The sequence below is a fragment of the Aquila chrysaetos genome, chromosome 13 (genome assembly GCF_900496995.4).
Source record: "Aquila chrysaetos chrysaetos chromosome 13, bAquChr1.4, whole genome shotgun sequence".
NCBI lineage: Eukaryota > Metazoa > Chordata > Aves > Accipitriformes > Accipitridae > Aquila > Aquila chrysaetos.
This window is the reverse complement of record NC_044016.1, coordinates 23,058,042-23,076,381: the sequence shown is the minus strand read 5'-3', so window position 1 is coordinate 23,076,381 and position 18,340 is coordinate 23,058,042. Positions and strand designations below refer to the sequence as shown.

Below are 18,340 nucleotides of genomic sequence, written 5' to 3'. Positions count from 1 at the left end.
CACTCCTCGAGACAGAGCCGGGGAGCCAGTCAGCCGTGGCCCTGCGGCGGCCAATCAGGGCGCGCCTTGCAAGCAGCCAATCGGAGGGGCGGTGTCGCTTGTTGTTGCCCTGTGAGGCGGCTGTGCTGTGGGTGCCGGCCGCCGCCGCCGCCGCGATCCGGGGAGGCTCTAGGCCCCGGTGCCCGCTCGCCTCTCGCTGCCCCCATCGGCCCCGCAGCCCCCGCGGAGGGCGGGGAGATGCAGCCCCCAGGCCCTCAGCAGCCGCCGCTCTATGCGCCCAGCAACGGGGACTTCACCTTTGTCTCCTCGGCAGACGCCGAAGGTGAGCGCGGGGCCGCGATTGGGGCCGCTCCCGCCTTCCCGAGAGAAGGGCTCAGCGGGGTCCCCGGGGAGCGGGCGGCTGCCGTGCCGCTGAGGCAAGAGGTGCCTGCCTCGCCCTCCTCCTCCTCCCCCCCCCCCCCCGCCCCTGAGGTTGGTGGCGTGGCTGGAGGCGGAGCGGGGTGGCCGCTGCCCTCGGGCCGCGGCCCCGGGACTGCGGCGGGGTGCCGGGAGCGGCGCTTAGTGTGGGTGCGAGCAGCTGCGTTACCCGCGCGGCGGAAGCACCGGCGTGGCAGGGCCGGCCGCGGTGCGCTGTTTCTCGGGTTCTCCGAAAGCCGTATTCGAGGTTGTGCCCGGCGACCTGCCATAACCGTGACAAGCGCTTCTCTTTCCCCACGTTGCTGGAGGCGCAGTTTGGTGTCTGCCGAGGGTTGTACCGTATGTTCACATTCGGTGTAATGCTGTGCCAAAGTCTCTGTGCCGTGTCTCGTTTCAGCGCAGTAATGAGGGGGGGGGAAGAAGCCCTGCGTGTAGTTTAGGGGGTGAAGTGTGGCCTGCTGCCTGACTGCTGCACAAATAGCAGTAGTGTACCAGCATGCTGTGAAGATCTGCCTTAAGACTGTGAAAATGAACATACAAGGGTCAATGTTGTGCTAACTTCTTTTGTTGCAGAATGATCTTTTGGGCTCTACCCATTTAAACAACAAGCACTCTACTTTATGTATGTATTTAGTTACTGTTGTAACTGTGGACAGGGGTAGGGAATCATGTAAATCCTGACTTGTGTGCCCCACCCTGGAAAAGAATTACTGAATTGGAAAAACTACTGTAGAATACCTGTTCTTTGGTGAACTTCCCAGTCCTTCTGACAAGGAATACTAATCAACAGTCTCAGCTGTGGCTTTTTGTTCAGTTGGTTTTGTTGGTTTTTTTTTTTCTGTTTTGTTTTTCTTCTCCACCTTGGTCTGAAAAAGGATCCACGTACCTCTGAGTGGAAACTCTCTGGATTCCCTCTGGAAGCATTTGTTGAGCAATGCTGAACCCAGTCCAATACAGCCACCTGTCTAGTAGGAGGTGTGGAATTGGACTCAGCTCTGTGTTCCTTATGAACACAAGCAAGGCAAGATCTCCTGCCTGTTCAAGTGTAGTCCTGTCTGCAGAGTGCTGCATAGAGGTACCCTAACAAACAAAAACATAAGCAAAGTTAAACAGCTTGATATTTTTAAATTAAAATACTACACATTGCACTCTAATTTCTATTTGTTTCCCAAATCTTAATCCATATGAAATATAAAAGTACAAGCTGTTTTATTTTCCCATCTTATTTCCGTGAGAGGAAAGAGTGCTGGGGAGGTGTTCTCAATTAGCTGGACAGATATGGTAGAACGAACAGACTGTTTGGGAATTTTTTTTGCCTCCTGTACTGCTTTTTCAAAATTGAGAGCAAAGACTGCCTTGAAAGCTGGTTTTCCACAATGCCTGGTTGAAATGAGGCATGTGAGATACCTCAGTTTTGCTTCCGTGGTGTTCTGCCTGAGGCAGTAGCAGTGAAGGCACCCTAATTCTCACTAGCCAGCATCAGAACCATCAATTCTTGGCAGATTCTTCAGCACTTGGCTTGCTATTAACCATCTCATTCAAAGCAGTCTATAGAAGATGAGGTGGCGGATTTTTTTTCCTTGGTTTCTGCACCTTTATGTCCTACCTGAGATGTCTTGCAAAATAGACTTAAGATCATATTAATAGGTTTCATGATTAAAAAGTGTGCTTGTAGGTATTCACCAATCGCCAACTGCTAAAAGGAGTCTTGGTAAATAAGACTTGTGTAGAAGTTTCCCTGCCGCAGGATGGATTTTCAGCGGTCACTGAGAAGGGAGAAATAAATGACTAGTTGGACTGTTATATTTGCTTGTTTTGACAGCCACATTTGTGCACAAAGAGTAGCAAGAACCTCTCCTTGCAAAGAAGTGTTATGTTGTAGCATAAACAAATATGACAAAAGGGTCCCACTGACAATACCAAACTTTTGAGGCTTTCTCTACCTTGATGTCCAGGCATCAAGAATACATTTTTCTTTTTTCCTCCCTCTGTAAACAACAGAGGAAGGTTTTGCTTGTGTCTGTTGAGAACAGGGTATGTGTGCTGATACTGACAGGAGCAAGGGAAATTCCTTCTTTAAGTTACAGTGATCTTTACAAGGATTCTGTGCAGATGGTGTTCCATGAATCAAAGCAATGGATCATTAACTCTTGTGGTAATGAAATGGTTGAAAAGCATTTATGGAAGAGCTTAAATTTGAGTGGCCTAGCAAGCTGATTTGGGAAGCACAATTCTGTTAAATTAATTATAGTACTGAGTGATCAGTGAACATTTCACATATGCTGGCTAAAGACTGTGTGAGATTCTGTCACTGTACAAATTTTGTTTCTATAAAACTACATTGTGTTTTGATAGAAGATGTCACAAATGTAATCTACAAATATTGCCTGACTTGCCTCTGTGAGTACGTGTTTCAGAAATACTTGCTATAGCTAGGTGTTTTAGGAAATCTGTGCCTAGGAACATTTTGTGTGAGGAACACACAACAACGGAAAGGCAAAATAAGATTTTCTTTGGTGAAGTGAAAAGGTGCTGGATGAGAAGAGATTTTTTTTGTCTCTCAATGTATTTGTAATAAGGTCTGTAGAATAAATTTACATGTTTCTGTTTGCATTTTTCCTTTTTAGCAAACAATGGAAATCCATGATTCCCTAAAGGAATAATTATTTCCCTCTTCTATATTTTTCTTTCTTCAAGTTGCTTCATATATTTTCAGTTACTATTTTGTATTTTTCACCTGTATATAACTGAATACAAGGGAATAAAATTAACATTTATTGCTGACTTTGACACAGCCAGAACGTACATAAGTTGCTCTTTGTTTTGTTTAGTACTGTGGCAGAGCAAGATCATAGTATATTGATGAGAACTCCTTGTGTCTCTTCTTATTGGCTGGAGCCTAAGGATCTCTGATAATATTTTTTTTTCTAACATTTTCACCTGTATTAAAGGCAGGCTACAAATGAAAACTTCTACAAATGTTTTCCTTTCATGAAAAATTGGACATAAAAGCAGAGAATGGTTTGGCTGAAACAATGCCACTGTGCAGAAATGGGCTCCAAAAGAGGTATAGTATGGTCAGCAAAAAAATGGTAAATAATCCACAACTTACAGTATGATGAGGCTTTCATTAGTTAACTCCTTTTATGCCTTTAAATGCTTAATGATAAAGCACAAATTGAAGCCTTTCTGTCATACCATAACACTGTGTCATCCAAATAAGAGTTCCATCTAGAAGCTAAAACTTGGTAATTTGAGACCTAACCCAACATTGTTACTATTGCATTAAAACCAGAAGTACCATTTCAAATTATGTATCTGTTAAAGTGTAATTTTAACTTTGAATATTTCATGGTGATGACCAGCACATGTAGCTTTGTATGTTTGTTGTTTATCTTCCAGTACTTTTGAAATCAAGTGGCTTTTGGCAAGACATAAAAAGGTGTATTTTTTTCTCTAAGATCTTAGTGGCTCCATAACAACTCCAGATGTCAAGCTAAATCTTGGAGGAGAATTCATCAAAGAATCTACTGCTACTACGTTCCTAAGACAGAGAGGGTATGGCTGGCTTCTAGAAGTGGAAGATGATGACCCAGAAGATAACAAGCCACTCCTGTATGTCCTAATTATTTTTGGTATCTATCTTTATTAGCTGTGTAGGACAAACAAACAAATTGTAGCCTCTCAAATTGTCCCACAGCCTTTTGCTGTGACTAGAATTCTGTTTGACAAATTACTTGACCAATGAGTGTTTTCTTTGGCAGGAATGAAAACATTGTTTGTCATTATGGGTTTTATTTTTAGTGTAAAAGAGAGGCTTGTTATTCACTGTAGGGGAGGAAGGAAGGAGGAGGTAAAATGCAATTTTATTAATCTCTATAAGTATAAAGCTTTTATGGCTTTTCTGCTCTTATCTGTTGATCTTGTAATGGTTTAAAAAATTAGATTGTATTCTTTCTATGTTTTGTGCTGATGTTGTGAGTTTCTTAATGCTGTCAGAGAATCGGAGGCTAAGACAATCCTGTGGAAAGATTCATGTTATGTAAATCTAAGAAAATTCTGTCAGTTACTCTGAAGTAAAAGCATTGTGAATCATGCTTATTACAGTAGGGATGCTAGAAGCAAGGTAGCACAAACTTTATTATCGTTGATGCTATCTTATATTATAAAGCTAGATTAAAAGGGTGTTAGTGTTGAAAGACAAAAATGTCCTTAAAACTGAAAATCTCTACATACCTTGTTTTGTTCACAGAAACATGGTTGGCTGAAGAAGGTTTGTATCTTAAGGTTACTACACTGTGAGTCAGGCAGCCTGGGTTGTAGTCTTTGTTCTGCACCTAAGCAACTTCATTCTCAGTGTCTCAGTGTTTTCCGGTGTGAATTAAAGATAAAGATGCTTTAAAAAATATGGAGTGAGCAGGAGAGTACTCTGGAGAACTCAAGTGAGAGTGTTGGGTGGGAACAGATGCCTGGAGAGCTTAATAATGAAACTGCTACTTGAAAAGTACTTTAAATTGACGTGTGCGGAAGTAGCTCCTTGTGGGAATATCTGTTCTGTAAACCTCTAACTTTTAATTAAGAAACAGAATGGTGTACTGAGGTGACAACATATGAATTCCCACTTCTGTGTAACTTTTTATACCACAAAAACCAAGTTTGTGATTCAAAGACAGCTAGGTGTTCTAAGCTGCTGATTGCTGGGAGCGAGGAGAACATGCCAGGAAAATGATCAGTTTGTGGCAATCACAATGAATATAATTGTCCTAACAGAGAAAACCTTGATCTGACTTTCATGTAGCAGTTTTTGTGCAGTTGTGATTATTCCCAGAACATGTGCTGTAATGAAGCCTTGTAGCCTGAATCCTACTAAGGATTTAAAGAATAGCAGCCAGCTAAGGGAAGTTCACCAATGCAGTGCTACCATGTAAGTGTTCAATAGAGTGAGATTTGGGTGGGGTTTTTTTTGTTGTTTGGTTTTTTTTTCCCCTTTCTCATTGGGCAGCCGTACTCCAGACGCTTGTTTCCTGTTACAGCTACCATCACTTCTTAGGTGAGGTAGCTGTCAGCTTCATGCGAAAGACTGTTTATTCAAGTAAGAAACTGTCAGAAGCACTAGGTGGTGACAAAGAATTATTTCAAGACAGGAAATATTTGTGTTACACAGTCTTCAGAATAAAATGTAGGAATGCTACATCCTGTTCAGATAAACACAGGAAAATAGATGCTTCTAGTTTACTCCTTAGATTCAGGGATGTGTTAAAGAACAATTTTTGTTATTTAGTCACAGGTTAGTAATACCAGTTCTGAAATAGCTTCAGTAGTAGCAATCCTGAAGTTGCCTTGAGAGACTCAAGGAGCAGTATTTAATTTTTTTTTAAAAGAGAAATTGTGGTGAATCATGTCTTTGTGTTTATTTCTTGCTTCAGCTTTTCTAAGGAAAAAAGCCATAAATCAAAGCCTTGTACAAAACTTTCATGAATGGACTTAGGATATGATTCTACATCTTTCTCTGTTGTGCTCTTAAATGCAGAGCAGAGGGATATCTGCCGGGAAGTCTCTTGCAACTCTTCAGAGCTCCTCAGTCATGACTGCATAAGGAAAACACTAGTGTACAGTTCTGTTTTAAGGTTCCACGCATAAACTTAAAGAAGTGGAATTGCCTGTTACTTGGGAAGTCTGATTCCTTCCCTTCATGCTAGGATAATCAAGGCAAGATGTACCAGTGAAGAGTCAAGAGTCTCCTATCCGGAAGAGTCTTGTGGTCAATTTGTAGCTGCTTACAGATAGTTTGTAGCAGGGAGTAGAGAAGGCAATTGGAGAAGAGCAAGATCTGTTGACAGAATTTATCGCTAATTTAACTGACTTTTATTTATTTTTTTTTACCCAGTAATTAAACAATTGGCATAAACTCATCTGCAGAAGACTACTGTTGTTGAAGCAAGTTAAACCCCATTTTATTTTAAAAAATTGTTTTTACCTGATGTATTTTGAATGGTTTGGGATTAGTGAATGTAAGGGTATTCTTTCTTGTAGCATTTGAAGTAAAATGTTTCCATAATAAGTGTGCTCATGGCAAACTGCTCAGCACAGGAATACACAGACTTCCTACTTTTGTGTATGCATGTCTTTGACTTTTAAGTAGTTACAAGGGTATGAATGTGTCATGTGTTCCTGCATGTCAGAAAATAGATCTACTGTTTTAATGTAGACTGCTAGGGTATGTTGTGTATGTTTTCTGTTCTCAGTCATGTAATTGATTTTTAAGTAACTAAATATATCTAACTGTGTCACACCAGTTACTGAATGTGGGATGAAGGTATGGTGTTGCTTTGTTGTGGACGAACTGTTCTTTTGCTAGTTATGGCTTCAGAAAGCCTTATGGGTGACAGGAGACTTGCTCTATAAACCTACTGTTTGTCCCTGTGCTTATTTTTTATGCTCCACTTCATTACTGTGGTGTACAGTAATGCTCTCTTGCTTTACAATTTCAGGGAAGAACTTGACATTGATCTGAAGGATATTTACTACAAAATTCGATGTGTGTTGATGCCTATGCCATCCCTTGGGTTTAATAGGCAGGTAGTGAGAGACAATCCAGACTTTTGGGGTCCTCTGGCAGTTGTCCTCTTCTTCTCAATGATTTCATTATATGGACAATTTAAGGTAGGTGTAAGCCTTCTACCTAAAAAGAAATCTAAGCTAAATTTTGGGGCATGGTTGCTAAGTAATTTGCATTCTTACATAGGTAGAAAGTCTTTTCTTCACATACTAATGCAAAGCATTTCAAATGCTGTCTCTCAATTTAATATGTAGAAAGACAGCAGTAAGAAATGTATTAAATAGCCCACAGATAAGTTAATCATGATGAAATGTCAGGTTTATTTTTATACAGTACAACAAAGGAAAGATGTGGTTTCTAGAGGAAACAGATTGGTACTAATGGGTTTATAGTCATATTAGTGAATCTTTCCATTTTAATTGTGACCTTTTGTTAACGTGCTTTTTATTACTAAAAAATGTTATGGAAGAACATTTGCTTGGATGCCATGAATTTTAATTTCCTGACAAATAAAGCTACTTGTTTAATTCATACAATATCACTGCTGTTATCTGGTATATTTAATCTTCATTAGAGCCATTTGCTATTTTGTCCTCCCTGCTCAGTTACAATCAGATAACTTTCTTCTGGTCAATGGACTTTTTCCATAATTCCTTTTGAACTCTAGGCTGAATAGCTATTTGGAGGCATTGTGCAGATTTAATTGGCCTCCATAAACACCATTAGCTTTTTTCTTTAAGTTCACATTGAAATAGAGAAGTGGTATTATTTATAGTGACAATTTGAATGTAAGCCTAGGTGGTCCTGCTTCAGAAATCTTTATGACTGTATGCGTAGTTCCAGTTTTAAATACAATGTAGTATAGCAATAAGCCATATGTAAAGTAGCAGAATGTGCTTATGCAAGGATTTTTGTGAATGGTGTGATAAAATCATTCCTTTTGCGGCCTCTGGCTTCCATATGGTATACCAAATGCTGACTGAGATCTCATTCTCAGTATCTTGTTCCTATGAGACTTGAAGTGAGTAGACTAAACCACTGTATTATTCAAGTCGTCTTGGTGGACCACTTAGCTGTCTCCTAGGTAAAGCAAGGACCATTCCTTGATCCCATGACAGATAAAACTACCTTCTGCAGTTCATGTACCTACTGTACCTGAAAAGTAGGCCTGATGTTTCTTAGGAACAGTGGATTTACTGTACCAATGCAAGAGTGCTGTACGTGTGTGAGAAGGGAAAGCTAGTAGCTAGCAACAGGATGACTGACAGCAGCTAGACTAGATGAACTGAATGGTGGGTTGTAAGCTGGAGAAAGATGAGCAGTCCAGCTCTAAGACTTTAATCTGGTCTGCTTCTTTTAGACAGTGGAAGAAAGCAGGAAGTAAAAGGAGGCCATGTGCTATTTTCACAAATAGCATAAAGCTCTTATAGTTATCTATTCTTTTTAAGTTGTGCTGTGGTTTTTATCTGGTTTTCCCCTATTTGATTCTTCTGGGAATCTGGAACTTTTAATTAAGCAAAATATTCAATTGAGTACTAACTTAACTTCTAAGGTCAGCTATTGTACATTTGGAAATGCAGAGACTGGACTGATACTTTTGTTTCCTTCTAAAAAGGTATTTCAAAAGGGAGAGCTTCACTTCTAATCCTCCCAGTGGCTCAACTCCAAGAATAGCTAAGTTACTTTGAAGGTTCTGTTAAGCCAGAGAATGATTTTAAGATTTCTTCTTCAGTTTAAGAGCAGAGCAATGAAAGAAGCAAGAAGAAAATAATGAAAGAAGCAAGAAAAAATGACAGACTTTGCTCCAGGAGTCTGGAGCTGTTTGTTAAGTTGTAATCATCAAGCTCTACTGAGAGTTAAAGTCCTATGTCTTCTTCTGAGCATTCTCAGTTTGAGTAAAGAATAAAGTGGCATCTTTATGGATGAAAGCAGCAGAATTCCAACTGCTTGTGTTGGTTGGCCTGACTTTTAAAAATTGTCTGAGCCCACATTTTGTAATAGGCAGGATGTGAAGACATTTAGCTAGGGTGGTCTTAGCCGTAGTTTTAACTAAACTCTTCCTACTCTGCTACAATATTACAATACTTTCATAAAACATTGCACATGCATTCCATGTTCACCAAACTTACCATTAATATGATTCTGTAAATGTAACCTCTGAATTTTATTCTCAAGTTGCATTGTGATACTAAGTAAAAACTATTCTTGCTGCAATTCAGAATTCAGTTTTGCGTAATAAAATTGTTGACTGCAGTGAAAGTGATTAATAGAAATGAGTTTTCCTTTCTCACAATGAAAATGATTAATATAAATGAATTGTTCTTTATCTCTTAAGGTTGTGTCTTGGATTATAACTATTTGGATATTTGGATCCTTGACAATTTTTTTACTGGCCAGGGTTCTTGGAGGAGAAGTAAGTACTGGTATGCAAAAAGGACATAGGGGGAGGTAATACAAAGTCTCTTGGCTACTTTTTTCAGTAGTAGTTGGGTTTTCTTGGTGCTTGGCTTTGGACCTTGTAGCCAACTAAGAATGGATGCAGTTGGTAAGTGTAATGTCTACATTTCAGGTTCCTGGCCTCCAAAATAAAATCTAAAATACAGACATGGTCAGCTAATCTTTCTGTGTGATGGATGGTGCGCTGGATGTGATAAACAATCTGGAAATTTGTACTATGAATCCCAGAAATTCTAACAGGTGCCTGTGATCCAGAACTGAAGTCCATTCTTGAGGGACAACTGCTTTCAATTTTTCAGTCACTGAGCTAAATGGGACCCTTTCTCCTCCTTTGCACTGCTCTTGTGCTGCCCTTTATTTAAACTTTTTTTTTTTTTTTTAATGGAGCTAGCTGCAGTTGTATAATGTCCTTGTGGGTAGAGCACCCACCAGTGTTTGTTTTCATCCTTGGCCTGATGCAGTTCAAACCCCTTAAAAGATGAAAGTCAGCGCATGTTCTCCAACTGCAAAGGCAATTGAAGTTCTGGCCTACATCGCTCCCTCCAGCTACTTGCACCAGCAGGCTTGGAATAGCTGTTTGAGCTCTTTACAGATTGAGTCACTAAGTGATCCAGGTGTAAACAACAAAAAATGACTTACAGCAAGGCCCACAGGCAGCTACAGTGGAACAGTCAGGAGGGTACAAACTTTTTAAAATGGCTCCACAGCATAAAACGCATTGAACTGTGTTGTGAAGAGCTAAATATTCAGTGATACTTGATTTTTGTATTTTTACTATGCATCTTGCATTAATGATGAACTGGTGTTGCAGACTTCCTACGTTATTTACATTTGCTTTAATTTTTTTAGATTTTCCTTTTAATCATAATTGCTAGCATCTTCTTGTGTGAACACTGTTTTGAAAGAAAAAGCTTTTATAAATGTGGTTGCATGGTATTTCTGCATACCAGCATAATCCAGATGCCCTTAAATCAATCTGTTTTGTGGCTCAAAATGTGAAATTACCAGCATGTATAAACTGGGGAGAAAGTATAGGTCTGCACAGTTCACTGTGAAGTATCAACAGCCACAAGAGATTGATTGCAAGATGGTCACTTGTCTTGCCACTAGTTTTCCTGTTAAATCCAAGAAGCCTAGCTGGGCCCAGGAACATTTCAAACCGTAGTAGGGGAGAATCAGACATTTTAATCCCCATGAAGCTAAAACCAGCTATGGAAATACTTTGAATAAATCTGTTTAAGATAGTCATAATAAATTCAACTGGAAATGAGAAGATTTCTGTGCCTTAGAGGCATCAGGTTCTAGGTCTTCCACTGATGCCAAAAGCATTCATGTGCTTTATATATTTATTTATGTATCATGGATATGAGTATGTTAATGCAGAAAATTACATCTTTGCTGCTTATGACAGCCAGGACTACAGCTAGTGACTGAGAGGTCTGTTCTAGTTCTGTGCTCCTGGGTATCATATGTACACTCCATGGACAGTGGCAGTTGAGAACCACTTAAGGCGGAACATGAAAATGTGCGGGGTGGGTGGAATTACATATTTTAACCTGTGTAAATACTTGCCTTGGAAGTGATAAAATTGTCATTTACAGTGTTTAAAAAAAAAATAAAAATTAAGGCAGCATTTCTAAGAGAACCGAATGATTAATTACAAAATTCTCGGGGGTAGTATGCAAAAACAATTTTCATACTAGCAAGCTTCCTTTAGCTGAAATTTCATTAATACCTAACACATTATTACCGCTATTCATACTGTTATAACAAGATCAAAGTCTGGTCACAAAGATTGAGTACTAAAAACCTTGGTTTTATGTGCTTGAAAATTTCAGGTTGCTTATGGCCAGGTTCTTGGTGTGATAGGATATTCCCTACTTCCCCTCATTGTCATAGCACCTGTACTTTTGGTGGTTGGATCATTTGAAGTTGTTTCTACGCTAATAAAAGTAAGTTCAGTATTGTCTATTGAGAATTGTTTACAGTTATTTTTAAGTCACTTTCCTAATACTTCAAGTATTAATCTGTTCAGGACAATGTAACAATGTGTCAAAATATTCAGAACTACAATGTGAGCTCTGTGATCCTTTTGGTTAGCGTGGTGAACATGACTGCTAAGTGAATTCTGTTTTAAATGTTTCTTTTGAGTGTTTGGGGATATACAGTGCTGTTGCTATAACAACACCTGTTGATATCAGGTTAGCTTCTGTTTAATATTTTGCTGTGCTATAATAGCTGCATTAAAAATAAATAGGATTATCATTTTGAGAAGAGGATGCATAAATAAACCTCAAAATGAAGAATCTGAAAATAAGCTGTTATCCTTTCCCCCATCATCCAGTTTATTTTTAGTTACTGCAGCATGAATATGACGTTAGTCATTGTTCTGAGACCTTCCCTTAGTGGTAGCAGTACAAAGCTCTCAATACCCTTTGCAGAGAAGGTAAGTATTGTTCTGATTTTACAGATGTGGAAGGTAAGGCACAAAGCAAGAATAACTTGCCTGATGCCACCTGTGGTTGGACACCTTTTATGAAACTAGCAATGTTCCCTGAAAGATCCCAGAACTACATAACGTTCCTGAACACTTCCAGTACTTCTTAAAGCCCTTTTAGGTAGCCTTTGAAGTTATTGCTGAACTTTTGGAAAGGTTGACTGAGAAAATTCTGTTACTAGCTAAGCTGTATGCTTTTTGAGTTCTTGTTCTGTTGCTCTGTTGCTTTGATTGATTTCTGTGCTTTTAACTTGCTGGTAAACAGTATAATTGAAGTACAACTAAAGTGTATAATAAATAACAAAATTGCAACTTAACAGATCACAAACACAGCAATTACTATTAAGTGGTACAGTCAGAAAGCAAATCATTAATTTGGCAGTTAACTAATAATATGACTTGAAAATAAATACATGTTAATGAAACCTCTGTTACTTGATTACTACTAACAGTCTTACATTTACTTCAGGGAGAATCTGTGCAAGGTTCTTACCTTTGCATCATTAGTGTGAAAATGCAGGACAAGCCCCATATGGCCAATACTACTTATGCTGTGACAAGTACTACTTCTTATGGCTTGAGAGCTCTGTGCTTGGGGAAATATTTCACAGTCCTAAAAGTTGGGGAACTTACAGTGAAATAGTGAAATTCCAGTCAGTTCTTTTCCAGCTGCAATCAGCAAAGTAAACTACTCAAGTAATGCACCTCCATTGTTATAATTGCTGCAATTTTCCTAATGTATCTTAGGGAATTCAGTCATGATTTTGATTGTCCTTCTTGTCCATCTCTGCAGTCCTGGGTTAGGGAGCAAGAACAGAAGTATGCAATCACGTGCAAATTTTTTTTTGTTTTATTTTGTGTTTTTTTTTTACAACGGCTGTTGAACTGGCCACATAATCCCTCAAGCGGCTTCAGCTCCTCTGACAAAACTGTGGAAAAAGTTATTTGCTGGGGTCCTATTATGGCTGTCCTCTTTGGTCTTCTGTTTTGCAGAAGGTTACAGTGTTTTTGCATGCCACTCAGTTTTAAGTATTTTTCCATTTTTATTAATATTCAAGGTGCTGCTAAAGCATAATAATGTCTGATTACTTTTTGCTATAAACTTGTTAGCTTGATGTTTGAGTCAAGTTCACTGACTTCAAGACATTTTTTTTAAAAGTATGCATGGTAACTTTGTACAACATAATAGATATTCATAGGTAATGTTACTTTCTACCAGTCTTTTAAACTGGTTCTTTCTTAACTCAGTAAGCAATATAGTTTTTGGTACAGATTGTACTTTGGCAGGGTTCTCACTGCACCTGAAAGGAATAGGAATGTGAGGTTCAGTTACCTTGAAGGTGGAGGTACCATAATTAAAGAAAAGCTTATGAGCCAGATGAATCCTGAAATAAAAAATGGTAATTTAACCCTCTGGTATATATTGTAGGAGGAAGAGTCAAGTATAGTAACTCTTTTGCTTAAGAAAGACAGGAGTTAATAGTTGGGGACAGTCAAGGTAGAAAAAGTTATTAATCCAGTGAAGTTTCAAATTATCGGTGTATGTAAGCTTATGGCTTGCTTTATGGTATCTCTATGTCTTACATTAGAGAAAACTTACTGTAGATCCTTAGTTGCTCACTTGAATAAAAATGTCTCAAATGAAAATAACATGCCTATTTGTTAAATATTTCTCTAAACTTAAATGAAAATGCTTAATGTATTTGTTTTATGTGTGTGTGGAGTTCTTCCCCCCCAAATTCTTTGAGGTGTTTCTTTTTAATTATATTGAGAGATGAACTGATATTTATCTTGGTATTTGGAGAGATTTTCTTGTGGTGTCAGCTAAGACTGTTCATCTTCTTTTTCAGTTGTTTGGAGTCTTTTGGGCTGCATACAGTGCCGCATCATTATTAGTTGGAGAAGAATTCAAGACCAAGAAACCCCTTCTAATTTATCCAATCTTTTTATTATACATTTATTTTCTGTCATTGTACACTGGGGTGTGATCTAGTGCAAGATGTGGCCAGAAACCATGTTTTATTCATTTGCAGACTGATAATGCATAAGATTAAGGAGACTGGAGATAATACAAGTGACTGTTTTGTATCCAGTTGTCAAGATGTTTTAAGATCGAAGAGCATATTTGTGTATATTATTTAATGAAGCAATTGTAGCTATATAGATTTGTATCAAAGTTCTAGGTTTGTTTAAGACTCTTCAGATTTTAATGAACAAAATAAAAGAACCTTGTGTTTTATAAGAAAGTGTAGCAAAACCACAACTCAATACCTGTGCCAAAAGCACTAGGACCAGATTACTATATTTGAGGAGAAAAATGAGAAGTTAACTGTAACAATCTTAAAGTGCAATTTTTCTTTTGAGCTTAAACACAGCTGGCTTTTTTGGCACAGCAAATTCTGTAGATAATATATATTTATGAAACAGTCCTGATTGTTCACAGAATAGTCTGTATAATCAAGACATGAAGATACTACTTTTAATTTAGTGCCTCAGTTACTTTGATTTGGCTGTTGAGTTTTTATAAATTCCAATTTGTTTTCAAAACATGTATATACTGTGTATTTTGTATCTATGGCTTGTGTGTAGCGTAAATACTCCTTGGTTAAGGATGTATATTGGGTTTTTAAAAATTGAAGATACAAGTATTTGCAGTCTTCATTTACTATCTCTGACCAAAGGAGCAAGATATTTACTGTGTGACATAATTAATTAAAATGCATATTTAGAGAATCAAATTATTTTACTTAAAAGTATGAATTTACAGAGAAATGGGTGAACACCTTTCTCAAATGTAGTACTGGCTTAATGTTGGAGAAAAAAAGATGATTTATCAAATTTGTGTGATCTTTAAACAATGTTATTTTATGATGACAAAATAAAAATAATGCTTCCCTAACTATGTTTTACAACATCTTGCTCTGTCTTGCTTTTAATAGCATGGTATTTAACATGCATCTATTTTTTTTTTTTTCCCCAGTACTATTAATCCCTTGTAAAGAGAAATAAAAAAGATTTGTAAGGCCAGATTCTCCCTCCACTAAATAAGGCAGAATTACAGCCTTAGTAACAATTACAGTCTTGCTAATTTTGACTATCCAAGGATTATGTAATAACGTGATGACATGTTAAATATTTCCTGTGTACTGTGTTGATTGCTTATGTAATCGTCCTTATGGTAATGTTTCTTCACAAGGGAAGTCCGCTGAAGTTAATTTTGCATGGTACTAACTTAGGCATTTGCAATCTTCAGTATTTAGTATTGCCAAATAGATCTCCAGTTGTTTGGTTTTTTTTGTTTGTTTGTTTTTTTGGTAACAGAAAAAAAGCATTCCCCATGCCTTTATTATTTGCAGCATTAAAAAAATCAACCATGTCAAGGTAATAGCAAGGGCTGTCTTTGATCCATGGTGGACATATTTCCTTATAAGAACTGTAGTTTTTCAGCTTTTTAGACTGTGTAACTTCCCATTTCGGTAATTTATTTTTACCACTCATTACTGATGCAAAATATATATTTAAATTCCAACTCTACCACAAACTTTTAGCTTATTCAGTCTGCTTTTCTGGTGGATGCTTGTGTTGGTTTTAAACAGAACTACTTAAAGTTGATGCTGGACATAAATTGTAATGTAACACTCTAGGTTGTAATACATTAAAGGAGGAAAAACTGGTAGAGCCATTGACTTTTCACCTAATTTTTGACTTCTACAGAAGTTCTGGTGGAATTACTGCAGTTTTACTAAACTGATTATACTAGCAGTTTATTCTTATCTGCAAGTGTTTTGTGAGCATTTATTCTACATTCTAAAAAAAATATGCAAGTTACAGTGTATTAAAAAAAAGCGCATGTTAGCTTTGGAATCTTGCATGATAATCTGGTCTTATCTCTTTTTTTCATGACTTATATTTCTTTTTTTAACAGGACTATCCAATTAGTATTAGAAGACTCAACCCAGACCCTGTGAATACATGTTTAACTAACACCACCACAATCATGAAGGGCAAGGACACTTTTAGGTTATGAGGCTGTCAGAGAGCTTTAAGCCTAGTTCATCTTTGCATAGCTGGTCATTAGATGTCAATAATGGCTCCTGTGCATCTGAAGTGACTATGAATATTCAAAGGATGCAAGAATGTTCTATTTAATCTCCGAATAGCTTCATTTCCTCTATACTAATGATCTGTGAAATTTATAGTTGCAGTTTTAACTTCCTTTCCACAGACTTGGCACATGTGTAATATGCAATGTAGATATGCACTTAACATAGTACATATTTTGTACAGAATTGCAGATTTGCACCTTTTAATCTTAGTATCTCTAGGGTCACCTTTTGCATATGCTGTGCAAGAAATATGTACAACAGCTCTCAAATGGTTCTGATAGTTTGTAATAACTTTGCATTCAACAGACTCATATTTTTAGATGAGGTATGTGTATAAATACAAGATGTATTTTATAAAAATTTTGAATTAAACTTGTTTACAGAATGTATGAAGTTCATTTATATTTACTGAATTAAGACACATCTATATTCCTATATATCATCAATCTCAAGCTTTGAGGCCGTGAGTTTTTGTGATTATAGACTACTTCTGTCTGTCAAAACGGGAAACTTAGAGCACATCTGTCTAGCAAAAGTTCCCTTTCCAAGATGCAATGCCTCTTTTCACGGTAGACATGGCTATCGTACCTTAATGAGACATGCTCTTTGGATGATCTGTATAGAGCAGCTAGACACGTACACATGTACATGTCTTTCTCCCTCTCCTACTCATCAGATATACCCTGTTGTTTATCAGAAAAAATATACCTACTTGAGAAGTATATGAAATCAATTGCTTTGATGTGGAGACAACATACAGCTTGAGATCTGCTTTAAGTTTTGTTGCTACCCTTATTGATCTTTGATGTTTTGCTTGAAGTAGTGAAGCAAGCTTAAAAGCTGCTTATTTTGCTCTCAGGACAATTTTTATTAGCCTGGGTGGCATACATACCCATTTGGTTTGGTTTTGTTCTTTTTTTTTTTCTTTACACAGACACTATTTCTTAGATCATTTCCCTGCTACAGCAGCCTGTGCTAATTTGGGTCCTAATAAAAATACTCTTCTGTAGGAAATCACATTATATTTGAAACTTCATTGTATTTAAGACTGTCACTAGCCTAAAAGCTTTCCCAAACATTTTAGAACATGTCACTTAAATAAAATAATGCCTACAGGTAGGCTTAGCTGTACAAGCTGCATTGGTATTCCAGTGGGTGAAAAGGGAAAATATCAACAAAATACAAAAGGTTTTAGTATGTCATTGTCGAAGCATAGTGAATACTGCTTCAGAACAAAATGCTTTCATGGGTACAAGGACTCCAACCGTACTTTTTTTTTGGGGGGGAGACCCCCATTCTGGAACCATTGTGTATTTACACGCGGACACCCCTCCCCGCAACAATCCCGCCCACAGGAGGAGGCAGGAGCCTCCCCCCCTCCGCCGCGGGCGGCCAGGGACATCCTTCTCAAGGACCCAGTTTATTCAGAAAGGAAGCTGTGGCAGACTCGCACTTCGGCTTTTTCACTTGGTACCACATCTGGAGGCAACTTAAACGGGGGCTCCCTCACATCGCTCAAGTACAAAAAGAAAACCAGTCTCGGAGCCGGGGTACGAAAAATAAATCCCCACTCCGGCTTCCCCGAGGCGGAAGGCGGCAAACGCCCGCGCCCCCTTACGACCCAGTTTTTGTCCGAAGCGGCAACGACACCGCAGCGACGAGGGCAAGGCCGGGGAAAGCCGACGGCCAGCTGACCGCGCTCAAGGCCTGGAGGAAACGGAGCCAGGACGGGGAAGTTACGCCGACTCCTCACAAGAGAGCAACCCTCCACCCTAAGGCAGAGACCCTCCCCCCGCCGGCCCCGGGCCGGGGCTCGGCACCGACACCGGCCCTCTCCCGGCAGGGCCAAGGCCGCGCAGGCCAGCTCCAGCGCACCGCCGCACTCCTGGAGGCGGCCCGCTCAGGCCTCGCTTGCCACCGCCGCCGCCCGGGCTAGGCTGGGCTGGGCTGCCCGCCCGAAGCGAGGCGCCCCGGGCTGAGGAAAGGCGCTCGGCCCACCTGTCCGCCTCGCCCCAAGGCGCGCGCGCATGCGCACTGTACCCACGGCCACCGGGGAGGCGGGTGCTCTTTGCGCAGCCCCCACGGCGGCTGAGCGCGCCCGAAGGAGGGGCGGTGGCGGCGGAGGAAGATGCGCAGGAGGATGCGCAGGAGGATGCGCAGGATGCGCGCGCGCAGCGGAGCCCCGCCCCCTCTTTGCCCCTCTGTGATGAGCGGCTGCTAGCCCCCCCCCCCCCCCCCCCAGCGTTAGGGCCGGCGGTCAGTTCCGCATCCGGCGCGGTTGTGTCACTTCCTGCTCACGCTGGC

General features: G+C 39.5%; 1 protein-coding gene across 3 annotated transcripts; it reads left to right on the top strand.

Annotated features, from left to right (window-relative positions):
• The first annotated feature begins 63 nt into the window (after positions 1-63).
• YIPF4 (Yip1 domain family member 4) lies at positions 64-15,733 on the top strand. 3 transcript variants are annotated; one of them, XM_041128403.1, is made up of 8 exons: positions 267-322; positions 3,369-3,484; positions 3,879-4,032; positions 6,909-7,080; positions 9,312-9,389; positions 11,272-11,385; positions 11,778-11,879; positions 13,781-15,733. In XM_041128403.1, the coding sequence occupies exons 2-8, from the start codon at positions 3,436-3,438 to the stop codon at positions 13,916-13,918; spliced, it is 807 nt and encodes a 268-aa protein (XP_040984337.1). In that variant the 5' UTR covers positions 267-322; positions 3,369-3,435; the 3' UTR covers positions 13,919-15,733. The 3 variants fall into 3 exon arrangements, with proteins under 3 accessions (XP_029891202.1, XP_029891201.1, XP_040984337.1); XM_030035341.2 differs by lacking the exon at positions 3,369-3,484 and having other exon boundaries at positions 78-322; XM_030035342.2 differs by lacking the exons at positions 3,369-3,484; positions 11,778-11,879 and having other exon boundaries at positions 64-322.
• The last annotated feature ends 2,607 nt before the right edge of the window (positions 15,734-18,340 follow it).

Excerpts from the sequence above, each read along its gene's own strand:
- YIPF4 (XM_030035341.2), top strand. The coding sequence starts at position 238 with ATGCAGCCCCCAGGCCCTCAGCAGCCGCCGCTCTATGCGCCCAGCAAC. Across the intron at positions 323-3,878 it reads CTCCTCGGCAGACGCCGAAG|ATCTTAGTGGCTCCATAACA; the intron begins GTGAGCGCGGGG and ends TTTTTCTCTAAG. Across the intron at positions 11,880-13,780 it reads CAATACCCTTTGCAGAGAAG|TTGTTTGGAGTCTTTTGGGC; the intron begins GTAAGTATTGTT and ends CTTCTTTTTCAG.